Genomic DNA, 20,641 nt, shown 5'->3' with positions numbered 1-20,641 from the left:
GGATGAGGCCCACCCACATTTTCAAGGGTTGTCATCTTTATCTGCAGTCAGTTGATTGTTGATGTTAATTATGTCTACAAAATACCTTCACAGCCTCACCTGGATTAGTAATGGACCAGACAACTGGGTGCTATAGGTTAGCCAGTTTGACACATGAAATCAGCTGTCATAGTCATCATCGATATCATTATCGTTTTATTAACCCACTGTCTAATAATCCAATGTCTTCATCATCATCACCCTTGACACCAGTGTCATCACCACCATTACCGCCACCACCTTCATTATGTTTGTCATTGTCGTCTTCATTCTCAGTACTACTGTCACCACCATCTTCATCTTTGTCCTCCTCCTCTTGTCACTGCCACCATCATCATCTCTCTCATCTTCATCATCATTATCAACACTCTCATCACCATGGCTTCACCACCACCACCATCATCATACCCATCACCTCCAACTCTACCCTCACGTCCATTGTCTTCATCGCTGCCGTCATCTCCTTCCTCACTCCCACCATCGTGACACGCAAGGCTTGGATGGTAATGTTTCTTCCCCCTGCTCTCGTTTCCATGGAAATGGTTATTTACTCTATCCCAAGGGAGGAGGTAGCACATCATCATCTTTTGGCATCATCCTTCATCCCACCACTGCCATGGCCATCACCATCAGGCACACGCCCACAGTGCTTTGTATACCTTCATTCTTCACATGAGCTCTGGGACTGGGCATTCTTATTATTTTTTGTTTTGCATTTGAGGAAACTGAAGCTCAATGATTTTAAATGACTTCCCAGCAATAAAACTAATGCTAATGGGAATCCTATTCGTAAATTACGCCAGTAATATTGAAACAATGCAGTATATGGAAAGAATAAGAGTTTTGGAGTCTGCAGACCTGGGATCAAATGCCCACCTCTACCATTTATGGAACCGTTTGACCTTGGGCAATCATTTTAATTATAATAATGATTAGTATTTATAAAGATTATCTGGCCAAGTACTTTAAATATATAGTTTAATTTAAAGCTCACAGCAGCCCTAAAACTTCTGGCACAGGAGAGCACAAGAAGCACTTAGAAAGACAGCTGCTCTTTGGCGAGAAGCAGCATGATGCATGCAGTTTTGAAAAGGGAGGTCTACAGTCAGATGGGCCCTCGTGATGTCTCTAGCACTGCGGCTTCCTACCTGGGAGACTTTGGACAGAATATCCTAACTTCCTACATATCAGGTTCCTCTTGTGGAACAGTCATGATGTCTCTCTTGCAGAAATGTCATTAGGAGCAGGAAAAAAGCATTGTTATCAATGTTATTTTGCCTAATAAATCCAGACCCACTCCTGTGTTGGTTACGTGTCAGTGAACACAGGTCTGGAGAAAATAACACTGCCTTCCACAGTCCATGCTGGAATTTAAAGTGCTGCAGGAGCGTAGGGCCTCCTTTCCTTTCCTGAGTTCTGAATCAGTGGAGAGACAAAGAGCCAGGCGGTTGGAGAAAGAACGGTCGGCTTTATTACTCCTAGAGGGCCAGCTTGGAGGACGCGCTGTGCATGCACAGTCATGGCTTCCCAATACTGAATCCCCTAATTAGCTAAATCGCCTGGCCAGTCTCTGGCAAAACTGTGCCACCTCGGGCCTCCCCACAGAGAAGCGGGACCTTCCCCTCCCAGGTCCCAGTGGCCTGAGGCCACACCAGAGCAATGGCCTGGCCCCTCGTCCATCTGCAAAAGGTAGAGGCTGGGCCGGCTGAGCCTCTGTGCTCACTTCCTGCTCTTGAACCGGTCAATCAAGCACTTATCCCTTCCTTCCTGGGGTGTTCCGAGTCATTCTTCCCCACAGAAATCAGAGAGTGGCCAAGTAACGTTCCCTCCCCACTCCCCAAATGTCATGACATTTTCCAGGACTCAGTAAGGACTGAAAGGTATGGTGTCCATTTGGTTTTAATGTGGCCCTTTAAAAAAAAATCAGAAGAAAATAATCCATTATCCTGGAGCCTCTCTATTAAATGAGAAAAAATAGATTTTTGTCATCAAACCTTAAGTAGAACAGTGCCTAGAGCATTTAATTTTGATTAAAAATACTTTGTGTTAATGTAGTAAAGGATAAAAGCATACCTTTTCCTAGGATGTGAAATACATTAGGTGTTTTCATTGCTTTTTACTTGCTTTCTTTTTTTTAGGATTTGGAGGAATTAGAAAAGGAACTTCAGTCCAAACTATCCAACACGGAAATGTTGGGTGCTGGAGACTCTGAATACATCACACTGGCCGATGTGGAAAGGAAGGAGAGAGAGTACTCGGAGCACCTAATAGATAATGTACGTGAGGGCTTTTCTGTCCCACAGAAGAGCCGTGGTTTCTGGGAAAGTTAAATTGGTTAGATTAAAGAGATGATACATAGAAGTATGTTTAATACTTGAATTCCCTATTGTGTTCGGCCCAGAGGCTGGAATCCAGTTTCAGAAGTTAAATGCTAGAGAAGGTGTAATTAAGGAGCAAAGACTGGTTACTGAAGGAGATTTTTAATGAATTCCCCACATTTAAATTTTAAATTGATCTCTTTATCATTCAAAGGAAGCTTGCCCCCACCCTCCGCGTCCTTATTGCCCTGTGGGAGAGAGCAGATTCTTGCCACTAGCTTCTCAAGCTCCAGGCATCAATCTTAATAACTGTTTTAAATTCTGGAGGAAATGGCGTCCTCAAAAGCCCTCTTTTATTTCTTTTGGGTTCTAATGCTCCCGGTCAGTTCTCTCCTGTTCATACATTATTTATTTATTAAACAACTATTTCCTCGGCACCCACTCTGTCCCAGGCACTGGGCTGGGCCCTGGGGATGCAAAATTACCTGAGAGCTGGGCCTGCCTGAGAGGTGCCATAGCCGGCCTGATGGGAGGGGCCAACTGAGCAGACAGTGGTGTCCTGGGGTTACAAGTGCTGAGACAGGCAGAAGCACTGGGAGACCCATGCGCAGTGGAGGGAGGAGTTCCTTTGAACTTCCTGGGATTAGGAAGGTCTCTGTAGAAGAAAGGTCCATCAGGAAGCTGGTTGGAAGAAGTGTGGCTGCTAGCTGGTGAGTGGGCAGAGAAGGGATGGATAGGTGTGGGGAGCAGGTGGACTGCACAAGATGAGGCCGGAGAGCTCTGGCCTGAGCAGTTTCATCTCCTGCCAGGGAGGTTGTGCTTGGCTGGAGAGCTAGGGGCATTAGATGCAGGGACTGGCTTGGTCCACTTACTGTTCTAGAAGGACCACTTTGGGCTGCTGGGTGGTAAATTGTTAAGCACTATCAGGCTAGTCCAGCAGGAAACTCTTTAAGGCAATTGCAGTCAAGATGGAGAGGTATGAGAACTGACAAGGTGATACAGAATGAAGTGGGGATGGAGGAGAAAGACAGTGGTGTGGGGATGAAGTCTACAATCAGAATCCCAAAAGGAGAGAGAATGTGGGAGGGAGGGAAGATGGTGGTTCTGGCTTGAACATCTTATTCTGGAGCTACCCATGGATGGGGAACCTTTCCTAGAGGTCAGGTAAGAAGTGGAGAACAAGGATAATCCTGAAGCTGAGGGAGAGGATGGACTGGCTAAGGGAGCTATCTCAGCTTGTTGGAATGGCCATCACAAAGTATCACAAATTGGGTGGCTTAAAACAGGGATTTATTCTTCCACCGTTCTGGAGGCCAGTGCCCAAAACCCAAGTGTCATCAGGATGCCCTCTGAAGTCTGTAGGGAAGAGTCAGTTCTGTGCCTTTTTCCTGGCTTCTGGCAGTGGCTGACAATCCGTGGTGTTGCCTGGGGTGCAGATGTAGCAACCCCGTTCTCTGTCCCTGCCTCCATGAAGCCATCTCCCCTCTGTCTCGTCTGTCTCTTCTCTTCTTCAAAGGCGCCAGTGAGGTTGGATTAGGGGCCTGCTCTCTGACAGCATAAACCCAGCCTGGTTTAGCTCATCTCATCTGCAATGACTCTATTTCCAACAGAGGTCACATTCGGAGGTACTAGGGACTTAGGCATATCCTTTGGGGGGACACAGTTGAGCCCATAACAGTGGGGTTTGAGCCAGGATTCCCTTAGTCCACAGACTCCCCAAAGCATACAGGCAGTCTTGTCTATTTTTGCATTTTTTTTTTTTAGGGACAGAGCTCATTGTTTTCATAAGATTCTCTAGAAGTGTTGGCAACCTCCAAAAACGGAGGCGTTTTTGGCCTGGGAGTGTGTACAGAATGCAAAGAGAAAGGAGCCTTATGCTAGACCTTAGACCCTGCCTCTGTTTAAGGAGCAGGGCTAGAAGAGGATCAAGATGAGAAAGCAGGGAGGGAACTGCATGGGACTTTCTGGAACCAGGAGAAAATTAGGTTATGGAAGCTATCTCAGTTTCCTGGGTCTGCCGTAAAGTATCACAAACCAAGTGGCTTACAATGATAGAAATCTATTGCCTCCACTCTGAAGGCTAAAATCTGTAATTGAGGTGTTGGCAAAGCCATGCTCCCTCTGCAACCTGGGAGGGAAAAGCCTTCTTTGCCTCTTCCAGCTTCTGGTTTGCCGGCCATCCTTGGCATTCCTTGGCTTGCAGCTGCAGCACTCTGCCTGCCGCACTCCATGGCCTTCCTCTCCCTGCGTCCGTCTGTGTCTTCTCTTGCCTTCTTATCAAGACACAATCATTTGGGCTTAGGCTCAGCCCACTGCAGTATGACCTCATTTTAATTTAATGCCATCTTCAAAGACCCTGTTTCCAAATGAGGTCACATGCACGGGACTGGAATTAGGATTTGAACCTATTATTTTTTTGTCATTTTGTCATCAGGGGTCGGGATGGGGCATAATTCAACTTTAACCCAGGAGAGTCAGGAGTTCTTAAGATTGGAGGGCGCGTCCTGGCTGTCTGGGACTGGGAGAGCAAAGGCAAAGCTGCTTAACACAGAACCATGTTTCTGGCATAAGAGAGTTTGTAGTCTGCTTTCTCTTACGGCCCCATTGGGAATCCGCCTCTGCTGTGAAAGGGGCAAGGAAGGGGCAGTTCGAAGTTGCTGCTGGGGGGATGGGAGGAGGAGTCAGCCAGCAGCAGGTGAAGGGTGCGCTGAGCTGCACGAGGCCCCCTGAACTGGGGGCCAGACTTTCACGGGGTGCCAGTTGACACGGGTGCAGGCTGCTTCTGACCCCTGGGTGGTAGTGGTCAGATCGACTCTGTTCAAGGTTGAGAGAGCAGAAGTGTCATCTTGCTGTAGCCATAGCAACAAGATCAGCAGGGGTTTTGGAATCACTAACTGCCCCATCCCTGGCCCTGTCCAGCAAGGAGCAGATCCCTTTCAGCATCTGTCAGGCAGGGTCACAGTGGAGGCAAGCACAGGCCTGGCAGTTATGCGAGCCTTAATCAGATCCTGTGTTCAAAGATAAACTTCTCATACGGTTTAGGTTATCACAGCTTTCTCAAGTGCTTCTTGGATCTGGCAGCATACCATTCAGAAAGTAGAAAGCTCTGTTAAGGGAAGCTCTGGACTGGAAAGCTTGTATAGAGCGAATGCAGAAGCAAACAGAAATGTCCTGACTGCCTGACATTGTTTCCATTTTATGTAGGGGGTATCTTACAGAGCCGAGAGCTGATAGAGAAATGGATTAAATCATCTCTCCTGGACTGAAACTGGTTTATCACCTGGGGTTGCTTTTCTGCAGTCCTGTAGGATGCATCTCATTGCTCCATTTTCTCAGAAAGCCACAGCAGATCAACTGCTTTTAACTTGCTGGGGAAATCTTTTCTCAGAAAGGGGTCCCTCCTGGCAATGCCCAGTGCAGGCGCCCACTTTAGTTAAGATCTCACTCTTCTGAGCTATCCGTGCGTCCTTCCAACATACATCTTACGTGCAAATGAAATACGTGAGGTGCAGAGCCTGGCACGTAACCTGCCAGCCATAAAGGAAAGTCCTTAGAATTCTGATATCGCACAGAGCTTCGGCATTCCAAGCCACCTGGTGATGCCCAGCTCTGCTCCTGGACAAAAGGGGAAGAAAAGGAAAAAGACTCTAAAGTAAAATGTTTTCATGATCAGCATCATCATTCTTTTGTACTTTTAGGGTAATCTCTGAAATTTAAGTGGCCATTTGTGGCATTTATTTCCAGAACACGTTTAATCCCTTTTGAAGACCCCTAAGCTTGCAGGAGCACACTGTCCCATTCCCTGCTTCCCCACGTAGCAATCTAAGTTGGGTGAGTTCATGGGTTTCATTCCATATCAGCAGGACGTTGATGTTGGCTGAAAAGCCATCTCAGAATTGGACTGACTGATACCTCCTGCTACCTGTAATGGAACAAGGAGGAAACTTTATAGAGCATGATTATTGCCAAGATTAACTCCCTTCAGATTGTTTAGCATCTCCCTTTGCAATAAGGAACAAATTGTGATTCCCAAATACAAAACTCTTTGGTTTTCTTACGTAAGTTTCTCCCCTACCCCCCACCTCTGGATTCTCATTCTCATTTCACAGACGGAAGCTTTCTGGAAACAGATGGAAAACATCCAGCACTTTCTTGTGGACCAATTTAAGTGTTCCAGCTCCAGAGCCCGACAGCTCATGATGACTGTGATGGAAAGAATGGTTGTGGCTGAAGGGCTTTTGCAGGAGTCTCAGGATTTGCAAGCTCTGGTAACGCTGGAGGGGGCAGGGAGGGACCGGGAAGACATTTAAACAGGAAATGTGGATCATTTACTCAAACACTGTATTGCAGAGAGGGAAGGAGAGCCTCAGAAATAAGCAGTGAGTTTATCCATCCTCCACTCCTTTATCTCATAAATGCAAGCGAGATCAGTGTTACTGGAGCATAGTGTGTCCTCAAATCTGGCTGCACGTTGGAATTATCTGGGGAACTCTAAAAAAATGCTTATGCTTGGGTGCCAGCTGGGGCTGACCCTGGAGATTCTGCCTGACCCAAGTGGGGGTGCACCCTGTGCATTAGGAAGTAAAGGGTTCTAGGTGACATCAGTGACCAGCCAGGAGTGGTGGCCACTGGTGTCGGAAATCTGTTTGCTCTCTCCACAGTCCCATGTGTCATCTGGGAAGCTTCTAAACAATACCTGTGCCTGGGCCTACCCCCCCAGAGATGCCAGTCAAGAACTAGATCCCCTGGCATCTCTGACTTTGCAGAGGATTCTGATGTGTCGCCAGGTCTGCAACGCACTGGTGTAGAGGAGTCTGCCTGTCCAGCTTTGAGTCTAGGCTCTGTTGCTTGAGGCTGTGTGATCTTGAACAAGTTACCTAACCTCTCTGAGCTTTAGTAGCCCTGTTTATAAAATAGTGGTCTGAAGAGTCAACCCAGACAGGGAACTTACCCTCCAGTGGCACTCTGCACCCACTTTCCCTTCCTCTGAGCCTTTTGAACATAAAATTACATTTCAGACCTGGGTACCAGCCCCTGTTACACCCACCTCTGAAACTTGCAGTGCCTACCTGGTTCTCGGCACACTCAGTTCCTCATGCCCTGCTGCTGTTCCACTCACTCCCCAGGCTCCCTAAACCACCCTGCTCCCAGGGTATGATCCGACTGGCAGCCCTGCAACACCTGGAGCTGATTAGAGCTCCAGGCTCCAGCACCCGTCCCCACATACCCTGAATCAGAATCTCTGCCTTGTGAAAATCCCCAGGGAATTCATGTGTGCACACTGTTTGAGAATTTTATATGTATTTTTCTCATCGTAGACATGTATAGTCTCCTTTTCTTCCCCAATGCTGCTGAATAGATAGGCAAAGCAGGTATTTTATTTACAGTTAACAGGTTTGGGACCAGCTCAGTGCCTGGTGACACAGCCAAGGGACCCAGGCCTCCTGGTTTGCAGCCCAGGCCCCTTTGAGTTGGATTTTGAGTCGATAAGGCTAGTGTCTCATATTAATGCTCATTAAAGTTGAAAGACCGTTTTCCTTTTTTTTTTTTTTTTTTTTATCTTCTGTGTTTTCAGCAGAAAATTGACTCAGGGGGAGAAAATGCATCCTTAGCTGACTCTGTCAAGAGTGGTAGCCAGTAACTTCCAAATAGAAAGATGGGAAGGGAGTATCCAGTTTTAACAGTATGATCTTCCTTCAGCTAACATTTAATGAGCACCTACTGTGTGCCACACGCTGTTAGGAAATGCTGTCACAGGGGTCCAGGATGCGAACTTGAGGTGGAGACCTGAGTTCATGCCATGGTTTTGCCATTTATTAGCTCTGAGACCTGAGGCACAGTTTCATTGTCTGCAACTTGGGGCTCATAAAGTACCCATCTCCCGGCAAGGCTGAGAGCATTAAATGCATCAAGTTATGGAGAGCTTTAGAACAGAGCTGCGTACATGGGACGCACTTTGGAGTATGTACATTAATCTAATCCTCAGGTGAGGTGTTGGTGGGTGAAACAGAAGTCATTGTAAGGAGGCTGCTGAGGGCTATGGCTTAGGTGTGCAGGAGAGGGATGGCTCAGCTCTGCCTGCGCTGTACGGTCCCAAGTGGGGAGGACAGGGCTCCAGTCTCTCGAAATATCTGGTTGCTAAATTCCGGAAGAGTTTAAACTCTTGGCCCGGAGACTGTGCATTTCTGGCGCAGGAGGTCAGACCTGGAACTTGTCATGTCACGCCGCTGAGTATCAAAACTGGAAGGGTCCGTGAAGGGCTCGATGTCTTCAGAATCAGGCTTTTAAGACGTACAGGTCAAAATGGGGTCAAGAGAGACCCAGGGACTTGATGATCATGAAGACGCCTCCATTTATGGTGCACTTGCTGGGCTTCAGCTATTATTTTAAGTAACTTCACATATTTTCTTTAATCCTCACAGCATCCCTGTAAATTAGGTGTCATTGTTATCCTGCTTTTACAGCTGGGGAAACTGAGGCCCAGTGAGGAAGTGGTATATACCCCAAGCAGTGCAGCTATGAGGAAAGGATCCTGGTACCTTCGCAGGTCTGGCTGCCCTCACAGCCCTCCGCCTTCCCCCACGCCCCTCTGCCCCAGCTCCTGCCACTTCCCACTGCCACCTTCCCTTCAGCATAACCCACAGATCACTGCCAAGACTGAGCTGTGGGGGGCTGCACTGGATTCTAAATTTCCTTCCCGGAGAGGTAGCTGCAGCCAAAGATGGTTCACGTACATTTCTGTTACCCTCCACTCTATTTGAGCCTCTCGGCCCTGTTTCTGATGAAAGAAGGGGAAGCTGCCGAACCCCTCCCTCCAGGCACCTGCCAACCCCACCTGCCTCTTAGCGCTTATCCTGTGGCGCCCTCTAGTGGCTGCAGCCCCGCCCGCCATCGCCAAACTCATTAGATGGACAGCAAGGAGGGTTCAAAGCCAGGGTCCTTTGGGCATGTTCTCTGGCCATCCTGTCCTCATCTCTGGCTGGGAATCATTGTCTTTCCCCGTTCATACACGATCAGAACACAAACCAGTGCAGCCCAGAAAACAAGGGGTGACCCGAGGCCGGTTCCGGGCAGTGGGGTCTCGGGGACCAGGCGTGACCCCTGTCTTCAAAGGCTCCCAGGCCAGCCGGGACTTGTGCCCTTGATCAGCTCCTCAGAGACAAAACTTGGGGGCGGTGGGAGAAGAGAGAAGTCTCCATCTGGACTTGCTGCACGGATGGTGATAGAGGGTTTGGGGAGGGGAGTGACGGAGCCCGGTCAGCCTCTGGGAGGCCAGCCTTTCTGTGATGTGGGGACACATGTGAGGGGAGACCAGGAGCGAGCCTGTGCAGGAGCCCGGGCGGCAGTGAGGAAGCCCTGAGCTGGGGCACGGCCGTGGGTGCAAGAGGAGGCAATGGAAAGGGGGGACTGAGTGGGCTTGGTGGGTGGGGCCGGGGTGCCAAGGCTAAGGCAGGGCCCTGCTGGTGCCCCGGTGGCAGGTGGGGCCACCCCTGGGTGGGCAGACTGCCCTTCCTGCTTCCTCTGAGATACAGAGTCCTCAGCTTTAGAGTGGCCCACCCAGTCTCGGCCGCCCCCACCTGCTAACAGCCTGGCGGCCATCCAGTAGGCATCTATCCAGCACCTTTGCTCTGAGACGTGAGGACGAGTCACACAGATGGAGAGGGTCCGGCCTCCTCGTGAGTGCAGGCAGTTCCCAAAAGTCACGTCCTGAGAAATGATCAAAGCTGTGACACCGGGAGGGGACTGCTTTAAGTCCTGACTCTTCCCAATTCTGATCGACTTAAAGTTGATTTTTTTTTAACTTTTTATTTTGAAATAATTTCAGATGTACAGGATGCTTGCAGATATAATACAAAGCCCTTAGAGAGAATTCCCAGCATTCATCCCCAGAGGCTCGGACCCACTGATTTTAAAATTTTGCCGTATTTGTTTATCATTCTATCATCCATCTGGTCGTCCAGCTGTCCATCCATCCATCCATCTATCCATCTTTCTGCCCATTTGTCTGTGTATTTTTCGATCTCTTTTCTAAATGTTTGAGAGCTGGCGGTAGGCATCACCTCATTGTACATGAAAGTCAGTCTTACCCTTGAAAATCTCTTATAGCGCCAGGACACAGGCTCTCTGAGCTCCTGAGCCAAATCTCAGTAACGTGTCTCTTGTCTCTTTGCATTTCTTTTCCAGGGCTGTGGAGGCCCAAGGGCCCCCTCGAATGAGGAGGGGTGGCAGAAGGAGGGGGAGGGGGCTCCTCTTATCGCACTCTCATTGTTGAATTCTTTAGCATAAGCGCGGCCTCCAGGGGGCGCTCCCAGGAAGCCCGGTGCATCCATCTGTCATCCGATGGGAGCCCCACCAACCTGCGTCCCTGCCACAGGGGCGTCTCTCCTCCCCCGGGCTCTGAGGGAGTGTTGGCTCTGCCCTGCTCTGCCCTTAGCAGGGTGGGGGCTGCTCCAGAGCCAGGCGCTCACCCAGGGCGTCCCTGCTGACAGCCCCTGTGTCTCCCCTCTCAGGATGCCCTGGAGAGAACGTTGAGGCGGGTGCACATGGCCAAAATGATGGAGTCCCTGAGGCTACAGATCCAGGAGGAGACCAGATGCCGGCTGTCCGCCATTTCCCGCAGCCTGGAGCTGCTGAGTGCAGAAGGGAAGCTCTCGGGGCCGCAGAAGGAAGAGCTGCTTACCCAGCAGCACAAGGCCTTCTGGGCGGAGGCGGAGGGCTTTAGCCGGGGTGAGCGCACGGGAGCTGGCCCTGCGGCCTTCTGGAACCTTCCAAGGCTCCAGGAAATGTCGGGAGACCTGGAGAGATGTGGCCCAGGAGACAGAGCAGAGGCCGTGATTCTAATTCTGAGCTGGGAACAGGGTCACTTAAATTCTCTGGGCCTCACTTTCCTTCTCCATCGTCAGGCCCCATCCTAGGGTGGAGGGGCTGCTGGCTCCATTCAGGCCATGTGGCTTATGCAGGACCCTGTGTCCTGCCACAGAGCCACCTGGAACACGCAGCAGGGGAAGGAGAGTGAAGGGAGGTGACCCAGAAATGACACGTGTCGTGTAGCTCCAGCCCACGGTCATGCATAAGCCACGTGGCCCTGCCTAGCTGCAGGGTGGGTGAGGGTGGGTGTTAGCTTGTTGAAGCTGCTGGTATGCAGTATACAGAAATGGAATGGCTTTTACAAAGGGGATTTATTAAGTTGCAAAGTTTACAGTTTTAGGGCCTTAAAAATATGCAAACTAAAGCATCCAGAGAAAAATACCTTGACTCAAGAAAGACCAATGGTTCTGGAACACCTGTCAGCTGGGAAGGCATGTGGCTGCCTTCTGCTCACTTTCTCTCCCAGCTTCTTCAAATGGCTTCCCCGGGAGCATTTTCTTTCTGCATCGCCTAAGGTCTCTGGCTTTGTGGGCTCTGAAACTTTTCCCAAAATGGTTCCCTCTTAAAGGATCCAATAAGTAGCCCCTCCTTGAAGGGTAGAGACACATCTCCATGGAAACAACTTAATAAAAAAGATCCCACCCGCAATATGGATTCAGGATTAAAGAACATCCTGAATGTTTCTGGCTTTTCTGGGGAGCACAGCAGTTTCAGACTGGCCCAGTGGGTAAGTGGTGCAGACAGGGTGGGAAGGAAGCATGCACGGCTGAGGACGGCTAGGGTCTCCCACAGTCCTGCCCCTGGTGCCAAAGCCAGGACAGGGGCCAGCAGGGGTCCAGACTCAGAGGACACCGTCAGCTCCGTCAAGGTCACACGGCTGGTGGGAAGCAGCATGGCAGGGCGGGTCCTGCCTCCACAGCCAGCACCAGCACCAGCTTCCGGAGACCCCCTGTGTGTGCACCCTAAACAGGGGGTGCAGCGATGTCCCAGGACTGATCCAAGGCCCTTTTGTTGCACCTTACCTGGGGCACAAGCGAAAAACCCAGTCTGGGGACTCTGGACCAAGGTCAGAGCGCCTTCAGAGCATGGAATCTATGCTAGCAGGTCCGAGTAGGGCCAGGCAGACTCCAGGATCCATGGCCTTTCGCAGATGGCCTCCTGGGCCAGGCCTGCCCAGCTGCCCTTCAGAAGAGCAGCCCGAGAAGGCGTCAGAGGGCCGGGCCCCGCTGCTCACCCAGCACTGCATCTCGGAGCTGCCGCTGCACCGTCCCGTAGGTCCCCGGGCCCCCAGGCCCCCAGCATCTTGGCGTCTGTGAAGGTGTGAAGCAGGCTGTTGGCTGTGACTGGACAGTACAGAACACAAAAACAACCGTGCTCTGGGACTGTCGCAAATGGGGCACCAGCGGGCAGCAGGAAGAGGTGCCAGCGGCCGAAGGAGGCAGGGACTTTTAGTCTGGACAAGAGGGGGGAGGCAAGGTGGGCGGAGCTGGAGGGAGGATCCCGGGCAGAGGGAGGACTCGGCTCCCCCTGGACATCACGCCACTCTCCCTCCTTAGGTGCCCCAAGGCCAAACAGATTTCCAGGTCAAACCCCAGGAAATGTGTTTTGTGTTCCAGCAGTGTAAAAACGGAGCGTAGTGTGTGTGTGTGTGTGAGAGAGAGAGACTCTAAAAGATTCCTTCCCAGGGACTATAGCACCTCCTGGTAGTCTCATTTGCTTCTCTATCTCAACATCCCCTTCCCCTTGATTAAAAAAAAAAGAAAAGAATATGGCTAACCCCTCCTCCATTAGGGAGTCCTCCCTGGGCCCCCCATGCTCACCTGTGCCTCCTGTGAGTCGGGCGCTCCTGGGGGCAGCCCCCTGCGGCGCCAGGACAGACAGAGGGAGAAGGACCTCACCCTCAGCCCTTCTTTCTTCCTGCCCAGCTCTCATGCAAGCATCCTTGCACCTTGGGTTTTTCCTCCTTTGGGCAGCTCAGGCCCTGTCCTCCTCACCTGCTGCCTCTGATCACTTGTCCTTGTGTCGGTGACTTTCAGCTCAGGTCTGAAAGGCTGCTCTCTTCCCTGCAGACGTGCCCTTTCCTGCCCTCCGTTGCTCCCAAACCACTCACCCGGTGCTTCCCTGGACTCTCCCTTTTCGTCCCGAGCTGATATCCTGCCCACTTTTTCCCAGGCACCAGTCCAGTTGCTATCCACCCTCTGCACGGCGGCGAAATCCAGCCCCTTAGGGAGTGCTGGACCTGGAGCCCAGGGCCAGTGGGGTCCCTTCGGTTAACCAAAGGCCAGGAATTTGAAAGGCAGGGAACTCCTAACCACCTTTGGTAATGTCCTTACGTCTGAGCGATAAAACTGAAAGAAAAGTGGAATTTGCCCCCCGAAGTCCTCCCCCTGCTCCGTGTTGGCAGAAGAAGCTTCTGGAAGTTTTGCTGTAAGACTTACCCTGACGTTCCATGGCTTCCTTCAATTTCAGAGTTTGTCCAGCGGGGTAAAGGGCTGGTCAAGGCGCGGCTGGCCCGGCAGGCGGAGGAGCTGGGCAGGCTCAAGTTGGCCCAGGAGGAGGAGCGGAGGAGCTTCCTGGCCCAGGCGCAGCTGACGGCTGACCCCGAGGACATCCTCAAGGTGACCCGGCCCCTGAGTCACCATGTCTCACCTGCCACATCCGCGGGTCGGCCACGTGGCTCGAGCTGGGGGCTGGCCTTGCCCCACTTCCCGTGCGCAGGGCACCCGTCAGCCATGAGTTCCCCTCCTCACCCCAGGCTTCCTCAGTTTCCTTGGAGGTGAAATAGTGACAAATGCAGTGCCCCCTCCCTGGGCTGGCAAGGAGAGGACACGGGAGAGGCCGTGGAGTTCTCACACAGGGCCAGTCCATGGCAGGGACTTCGCAGGTGGAGGGCAGGGTGCGGTGGCCCCGAGGGGACAGTGGGCCCTGGCATGTGGGGCAGGCTTACCTGCGCAGGGCCAGCCCCCATGGGGCAGCAAGTCCAGGGAGGGCTGCAACCCTTGGCCCAGCATCCGGGCTGGGCAGGCAGGACCAAGGAGATGGCCAGGCTAGAAAAGGTTCTTGGTCTTGAATGGGAAGGGCACAGGGAGACCAGTGGGAGGGGACAAGGAAGCAAGGCATCACCTGCTCTGTGGGAAAAGTTCACTGGAGCCGTCGGGTATGTGAGAGCTAAGATCCACAGAGCTCCATATTCGCCTTCTATGTTGTCCCAGCCCCTGGCAGTTGGATGGGGCAGAAGATTCCCTCTGGCCGTCTTGGTATCAGGCAAAGCCTTTGGGCCCTGTGGTTTGTATGTTGACTCTGCTGCTTAAGTTCTGGAAGGCTGTGGGTCTGCACCTGACCCCACTCCCAGTTCCTCGTCCGTGAAGCTGTGACGGCAGCATCTACCTCATGGGGTCATAGGTGACCAGGTGGGGACAGGTGTGGCCTGGCCTGCTCCCCCGGGGCCATTGGCATCTGGCACAGCTGGGCTGGCAGCAAGGGCTGACAGCACAGTGTCTGGTCCAGACCCACCGAGATCCCTGCGTGGGGCCTCCCCGGGGACTGGTATGGTGGCAATACTTACGAGAGGCCAGGAACCACCCCGTCGCCCCTGGGAACACAGGCCTTTCGGTGCCTGGCCCAGGGGCCTCCACCACCCCCACCAGGGAAGCTGCTGCCCAGGCCCAGGCCCAGGCCCCGGGAGGTTCTGGGGGTTGTCTTAAAGAGGCAGTGGGAGTCTAGTTTTGAAGTGAGAGTAAGAGGATGTGATTACACAGCTCTCTGTCACTCTGAGGTTTCTGGGCCATTCTCCTTTTCCATCCCATCACTTGGTGTGAGCCCTGAGCACAGAGAATATGGCCGAACCTTCTCGTGTCACAGGACCTGATCCCAGGCCAGGCGCATGGTGAGCATTCAAAAGAGAACAGATGAAGGAAGGATTGAAGGGGCAATTGAATGAGCGAATGAATGAATGAATGAACAAATAGGTGAGTGAATGAAGAAAGGAGCAAATGAATGAATGAATGAACCAAATTCTTTAGCACCCCCCTGCAGGCCCTCTGTTTTCTGGTCCACACCCCTCTCTCTCATCTCCCACTTCCCCTTTTCCTGTACCCTGGCTAACCTGCCACCCTGTGGGACCCTTCCCTGCTCCACTCCAAAGTCCAGGCTCGTTCTCATCACCCAGTCTTTGCAGGTATGCCTCCTTGAACCCAGGCTCGTCTTCTTCCAAGGAATTCTTCCTAGCACCTAAATATTCAGCTTAAACAGAGAGGAGTCCTTCAGTCTGTCTTTACAGCAACCAGGCCCCTTTGACTGCATCCAGAGCCCTCACTGCCCAACCTGGGTCAGTTCTTCCTGCCCCACTGGCAGGGTCGAGTCAGACTCATGCAAATGCCCCAGGCACGTGGGCAGAGTAGGGCCCACTAGTTGCTGACTGCACTGAGTCAAAACTGTCTCTGGCCATAGCCCTGCTAGGCTTCAACTGCCCGGGCTGGTGTCCCAAGGCCTGGGGGTTGATAATGCCCAGCAGCTAAAGCCCAAGATGGAGGCCTCGGAGGCTTGTGACCAGGAGAGAGGATGGCCTGTTGCCACCTGCTGACACTAGAAAGTCACAATATAGGTTGACAAGAGCACAGTCTGGTTTTCCTAGAAATGAGGCTTGCTTGTATTGGCCTTGGATATAATTTACTAGCCACAGAAGCCACTTGCACTCCCCTGCCTCAGTTTCCTTATGTATAAACCAGAAGGGATCACCTGGGAAGAATTTTCTGGAAATAAGTTCAGAAGCCCAAGAGCAGGGGGAATCCACCGTGATCCACCGAGCTCAGCTATCATGTTATTTGCAGGCTTTTCACGAGGTACTGGAGAGGCAGCGGCTGACGTGGAGTGACCTGGAGGAAGAGGAGAACGTCACAAGCACCGAGGCCTTGTCTGCACTCTGCCAGGTATGTGGCCTCAAGGCAGGATCGGCAGCAGAGCCCTAAGATCAGGGAGCGTGCATGAGACCCCCACTTCCTCCTGGCCCTGGAACGCCGAGGGCCCAGGCTCAGGCCCCGGCCCTCCTCGGCTGTGTGACCACACGCAGGTCACATGCCCACTCTAGATCCCTGTTGTCCATGGCAGAGGACAGTGAGGTTGGTCTGCATCATATTTGAGGCCCCTTCTATTTCTAGGGTGCCCTGACCTCTCACCTCCACCCCTCTGCTCTCCCTGTAGACAAAGGTCTTTGAAAGTCATTGCACCCAGGATGAAAACAAGCCTGGCATTTGCTGGGTGTCAGCAGTGTAGGGTGGTGACTGGGAAGGAGCACTGGGCATGAAATACAGAAGCCTGGGTCCAAGTGCCGGCGCTACCTTTTCTCCCTCTGCAACCTCCTGAAACTTGAGAGTGGGGCCTGGACTCACAGGCTGGCTTTGAAGCTGCTCTGAGACAGCAGGAGAGAGGGTCTGAACCCTCCAAATGGTAGGGAAGTAAGGTGGACCCAACGGAGCCACCAAACAACAGCAGCCTGGACCTCTGCTTAGGTAGGAACAGGTGGGGTGGTCCAGGGACGAGGTAGACTGTGGACTCCGAGGGCTGGGTTGGCATCCTCACCCTGCCCACTCCCCACTGTGTGGCCACAAGAACATTGCTTGGCCTCTCTGGGTCTCAAGGTCTCCATCTGTGAAGTGGGGCCAAGGACAGCCCTTCTTCTCAGAGGCACAAGGACAGAATAAGATTACACGTGCCAGGCCTTGCAGCAGCTGGCACCTGCTGTCCATTCAGTGCCTGCTGGTACCCATTACCGTGCTAAGGATACTTGGTGACGGGGAAGCTGAGACCAGTCAAGGCTGAAAGAATCATGGGCAAAGGCTTGTTATCACAGTGGCAGTGCCAACTGCTGTTTTAAATGCTTTCTGAGCATTTGATCATTTTCTGGTCCACACCCCTCTGCCTCCTACAGTCAGGAGAGAAGACACTGAGGTCCAGACCCCTTTGGGTGACCCATGCTGTGGGAACATGGGCTGGTTACATCACCTCTCTGTGCTAGCCCAAGCATCTTGGTCCGCATAGTCCACATGGCCAATGAGGGTTAAGATGGGGCTTAAGTTAAGATCTTTCCAACTCCGCTGTTGACATCTTGCCACGGCCATGCTGCTTGGTGTGTGCCGTGTCCTGGGATGATGAGGGACCAATTCTGCTGGGTTCAAATCCCCGCAGGCTGTTTACTAGGTACAGTTGTCTAACCTCTCTGGGCCTCAGTTTCCTCATCTCGGGGTGCTGCCTCTCAAGCTTTGGTTGTGTCAGAATCCCCAGGGAACTTGGCGAACGTGCAGGGACCCAGGTTCCTTTTGCTTCCCGGACTGTGCCTCTGTCTGTTTCCTTAGCCCTCCTGGTGAGCCCCATGCACAGCAAAGTTTGAGAACCACTTTCTCAAGTGAGGCAGGGTGTGTGCAAGTGAGAATCAAATGAGTGAATGCACCTGAGGTAGGTGCTATGCTGAAGATGCCAAAGTGACCACAGTCTGTGCCCCCAGCTGTGTCCTTAGGGGATTAGGCATTTTGAATTTTCCACCGTGCATGGGTACAGTTACTGGATCTCTAAGAGCCTGGACCAAGAAAATCAAGAGGCTGCTGGGTGAAATTGGGTGTGTGACCTGCAGAAGTCTACCTTTGGGGAGGAGGTGCGCAGTGAGGGCAGGTGTCACAGGGTGAGCTGCAGGGGTGCTTGCCAGCCTGCGCATCTGAGTAGGTGTTTGTGATGGAAATAACCAAAGCCCTGGGTGTTTTGCTTCCCAGGATGAGTCTGGAGATGTTTCCTTAGATTCATTTCATCATTTTGTTTTGAACCCTTAAAGTTCTAAATTACTTGGTTTATTTATTTATTTTTGCATGGGTAGGTACCTGGAATCAAACCCAGGTTCTCCACAGTGTCACCATCACACCGCCCTTCTTGGTTTATTCCTTAATTGTAGATATGGTTGCTGCAGTTAGTGGAAACCATTTTACCTGATCTTTCCAAAAGCAGGAGGTTGAAATCCTCTAGTGTAGGCTCTGCTTAGAATCCTGGCTGGGCAACTTCAGATGAGACCCAAGCTTCTCTGACCTCCGGCTTCCTTATCTAGGAAATGGAGGTGGCGAACCCTTGCTTCCGGGATGGCAGCGTGGCATGCAGAGGAGCCGGTGTGAGGCCCACGGTGGGCACCCAGAGGCCCCCTCCATGCTGGCCCCACGCGGGCGAGTGCATTAGGACACAGAGTGGTGGGGAGCCCAGCTCTGGACTCAGGGGCTGGGGGGGCTCCGGCTCCTTCCCTGGCCAGCTGATGACCTTGGACGAGTTGGTTCATTCATTCTTTGCATTTGACAAATATCACTGAGCACTGCTTTGTACAGTTCTCAGCACTGGGGGTTTAGCAGCCAGCCTCTCGGTAGAACATGCTTGGGGCTCCTGCAGTAATGGGGTGGCCAGCGTGCTGGCCGGTGGGGAGCAGAAGAGCAAGGGACAGAGGGCTGGGGCAGGCCGTCAGGGGCCCCTCCTTGTGGGACATTGCAGGCCATCCTGCAGCATCCACATTTACTTCTAGGTGAGCCAGGAGGTCACAGGAGCGTTGGAGGGGGCAGGAGACGAGGCTAGTATTTTACACAGTTCCATCTGGTTTCTGCGTGGAGAAGGGACTGCAGGGGCAAAGGTGGAAGCAGGGAGGCAGGGAGGGGACGAGGCCGTGGGCCAGGCAAGAAGCAACGGGGCCATGGACTGGAACAGCCCAGACCTGGGTGGTGAGAGCACAAAGGAGTTGGGTCTGTTTGGCGTCTCCTTCTCTCTCCTCTGCTAGATGAGACTAATAAGCATTCTTTGTGTGTATAGTTAGAGGTTTAAATCAGCTAACGTATTAGGGTTGAATTGTGTCCCCCCCAAAATATGCTCAAGCCCTAATCCCTAGGACCTCAGAATGTGATATTATTTGGAAATAGGGTCATTGTAGATGGAATTAGTTATGTTAAAATGAGGCCACACTGGATGAGGGTGAGACCTAATCCAAGTTCAGATAAAGACAGAGGCAGACACCAGGGAGAATCCTCTGCAGAGACGGAAGCGGAGATTGGTGTGATGCATCTACAAGCCAAGGAGCCGCAAAGGCTGCCAAAGGCCACCAAAAGCCAGGAGAGAGACTGGAAAGGCCCCTCCCCGGGAGCCAGCAGAGGGAGCCCAGAGAGGAAGGGGACCTCATGCCCTCACTGCTGACCGAGGGCCGAGCAGAGGCAGATGCCTCATCTCCTGACGCCTAGTCCAACCTCCTTCCCATCTGTAAGAGACCCAAGCTCACCTGTGCTCTCCAGGATGGCTCCAACCTGGGACCCTGCACACCTCACTCCTGAGGAGTTAATACACATCTTCCAAATAACCAGGGAGTGGGCCCTACAGGACGATGTTTTTGGTTCCTTGATTTGGAACAAAAACTCCCAGGGATCTTGGGCTGTGCAGGAAGGATCCGTCTTATGGACTCAGGTGCTGTCCACCGTCCTCAGAGCACCCACAGGCCCAGCACATCCATGCCTGGCCGACACCCCTTAGCCAGGTCTCCAGCCCTCAGTGCGGCATTTGAGGCCCCCACGGCGCTGCTGGCCCTTCCTCAGTGCAATGCTGTCCAGCCACATGGCGTCACTGGCTTTCCCCTCCACCAAGCCCGGAATGCGTCTCCCCCCACCCTCCCCCCCCAGTCTCCCTGCAAACACGAAGGAACCAAAACTCAAAGTGCCCTGGTGCAGCCTGTCGGCACGCCACTCCTGGCTGCTCAGAGGAAGCCATTGCCTCCTCTCTTTTCACGAGAGGCTTTGTTCCTAGAGTGAAAATAACGGGAGATAACTTTTACTGGGAGCCAGACAGCAGCTTTCCCAACTTTTATCTAATGATAATAACTAGCATTTATTAAGTACTTGCTGTGTGCTCTGTGCCAGCCAATCCCCATAAATGGCTTCTAATCCTTATCAACAGCCTTCAAAGCCACTGTCATCGGCCCCCTGTGATAAGAGAATGGAGACTTGGGTAGGCTAAGTAACCCCTTGGCCTCAGAATATGTGCACCTCCCAACCCCACTTTCGCTATAAGAAGCTGGGGTTGGACATGATGGTTTAGGGACTGGCTGCTAAGTCAGACGCCTGAGTAAAGGTGCGAATTAAGAGGGAAATGTGTACCTTTGCTTGAGTTCCATGCACTTCCTTTTTTTAAAAATGCAATTTTTTTGAGACGTGTTCCACACCATGCAGTCCATCCAAGGTCGATGGTCAGTGGCTCACGACATCATCAGAAAGCTGCGTGCGCTTCCCTTTGAGGAGAAGGGGCCCTCCTCTAGAGCTTAGGGTTTTGGGCTGATGGCTGGGGCCAGTTTCTCTTCCCTGTTAGGGCGCACTCTGCTGTCCCAGCCATTTCAGAGACACCGAGAAAGCAATAACACA

The 20,641-nt window shown here is 52.3% G+C and overlaps 1 protein-coding gene across 1 annotated transcript in view; it reads left to right on the top strand.

Moving 5' to 3' along the window:
- Positions 1–20,641, top strand: part of EVC (EvC ciliary complex subunit 1) — a 109,626-nt gene that overhangs the window by 38,507 nt on the left and 50,478 nt on the right. The window contains exons 7-11 of the mRNA XM_077136363.1: positions 2,178–2,315; positions 6,467–6,625; positions 10,868–11,084; positions 13,695–13,843; positions 16,055–16,153. Of these exons, the coding sequence (XP_076992478.1) occupies positions 2,178–2,315; positions 6,467–6,625; positions 10,868–11,084; positions 13,695–13,843; positions 16,055–16,153 (762 nt within the window). The remainder of the gene's footprint in view (positions 1–2,177; positions 2,316–6,466; positions 6,626–10,867; positions 11,085–13,694; positions 13,844–16,054; positions 16,154–20,641) is intronic.

This window comes from Tamandua tetradactyla, chromosome 19 (genome assembly GCF_023851605.1).
Source record: "Tamandua tetradactyla isolate mTamTet1 chromosome 19, mTamTet1.pri, whole genome shotgun sequence".
In the NCBI taxonomy this organism is placed as follows: domain Eukaryota; kingdom Metazoa; phylum Chordata; class Mammalia; order Pilosa; family Myrmecophagidae; genus Tamandua; species Tamandua tetradactyla.
Note: the sequence above shows the minus strand (reverse complement) of the source record. Positions and strands in the feature narration are given on the sequence as shown.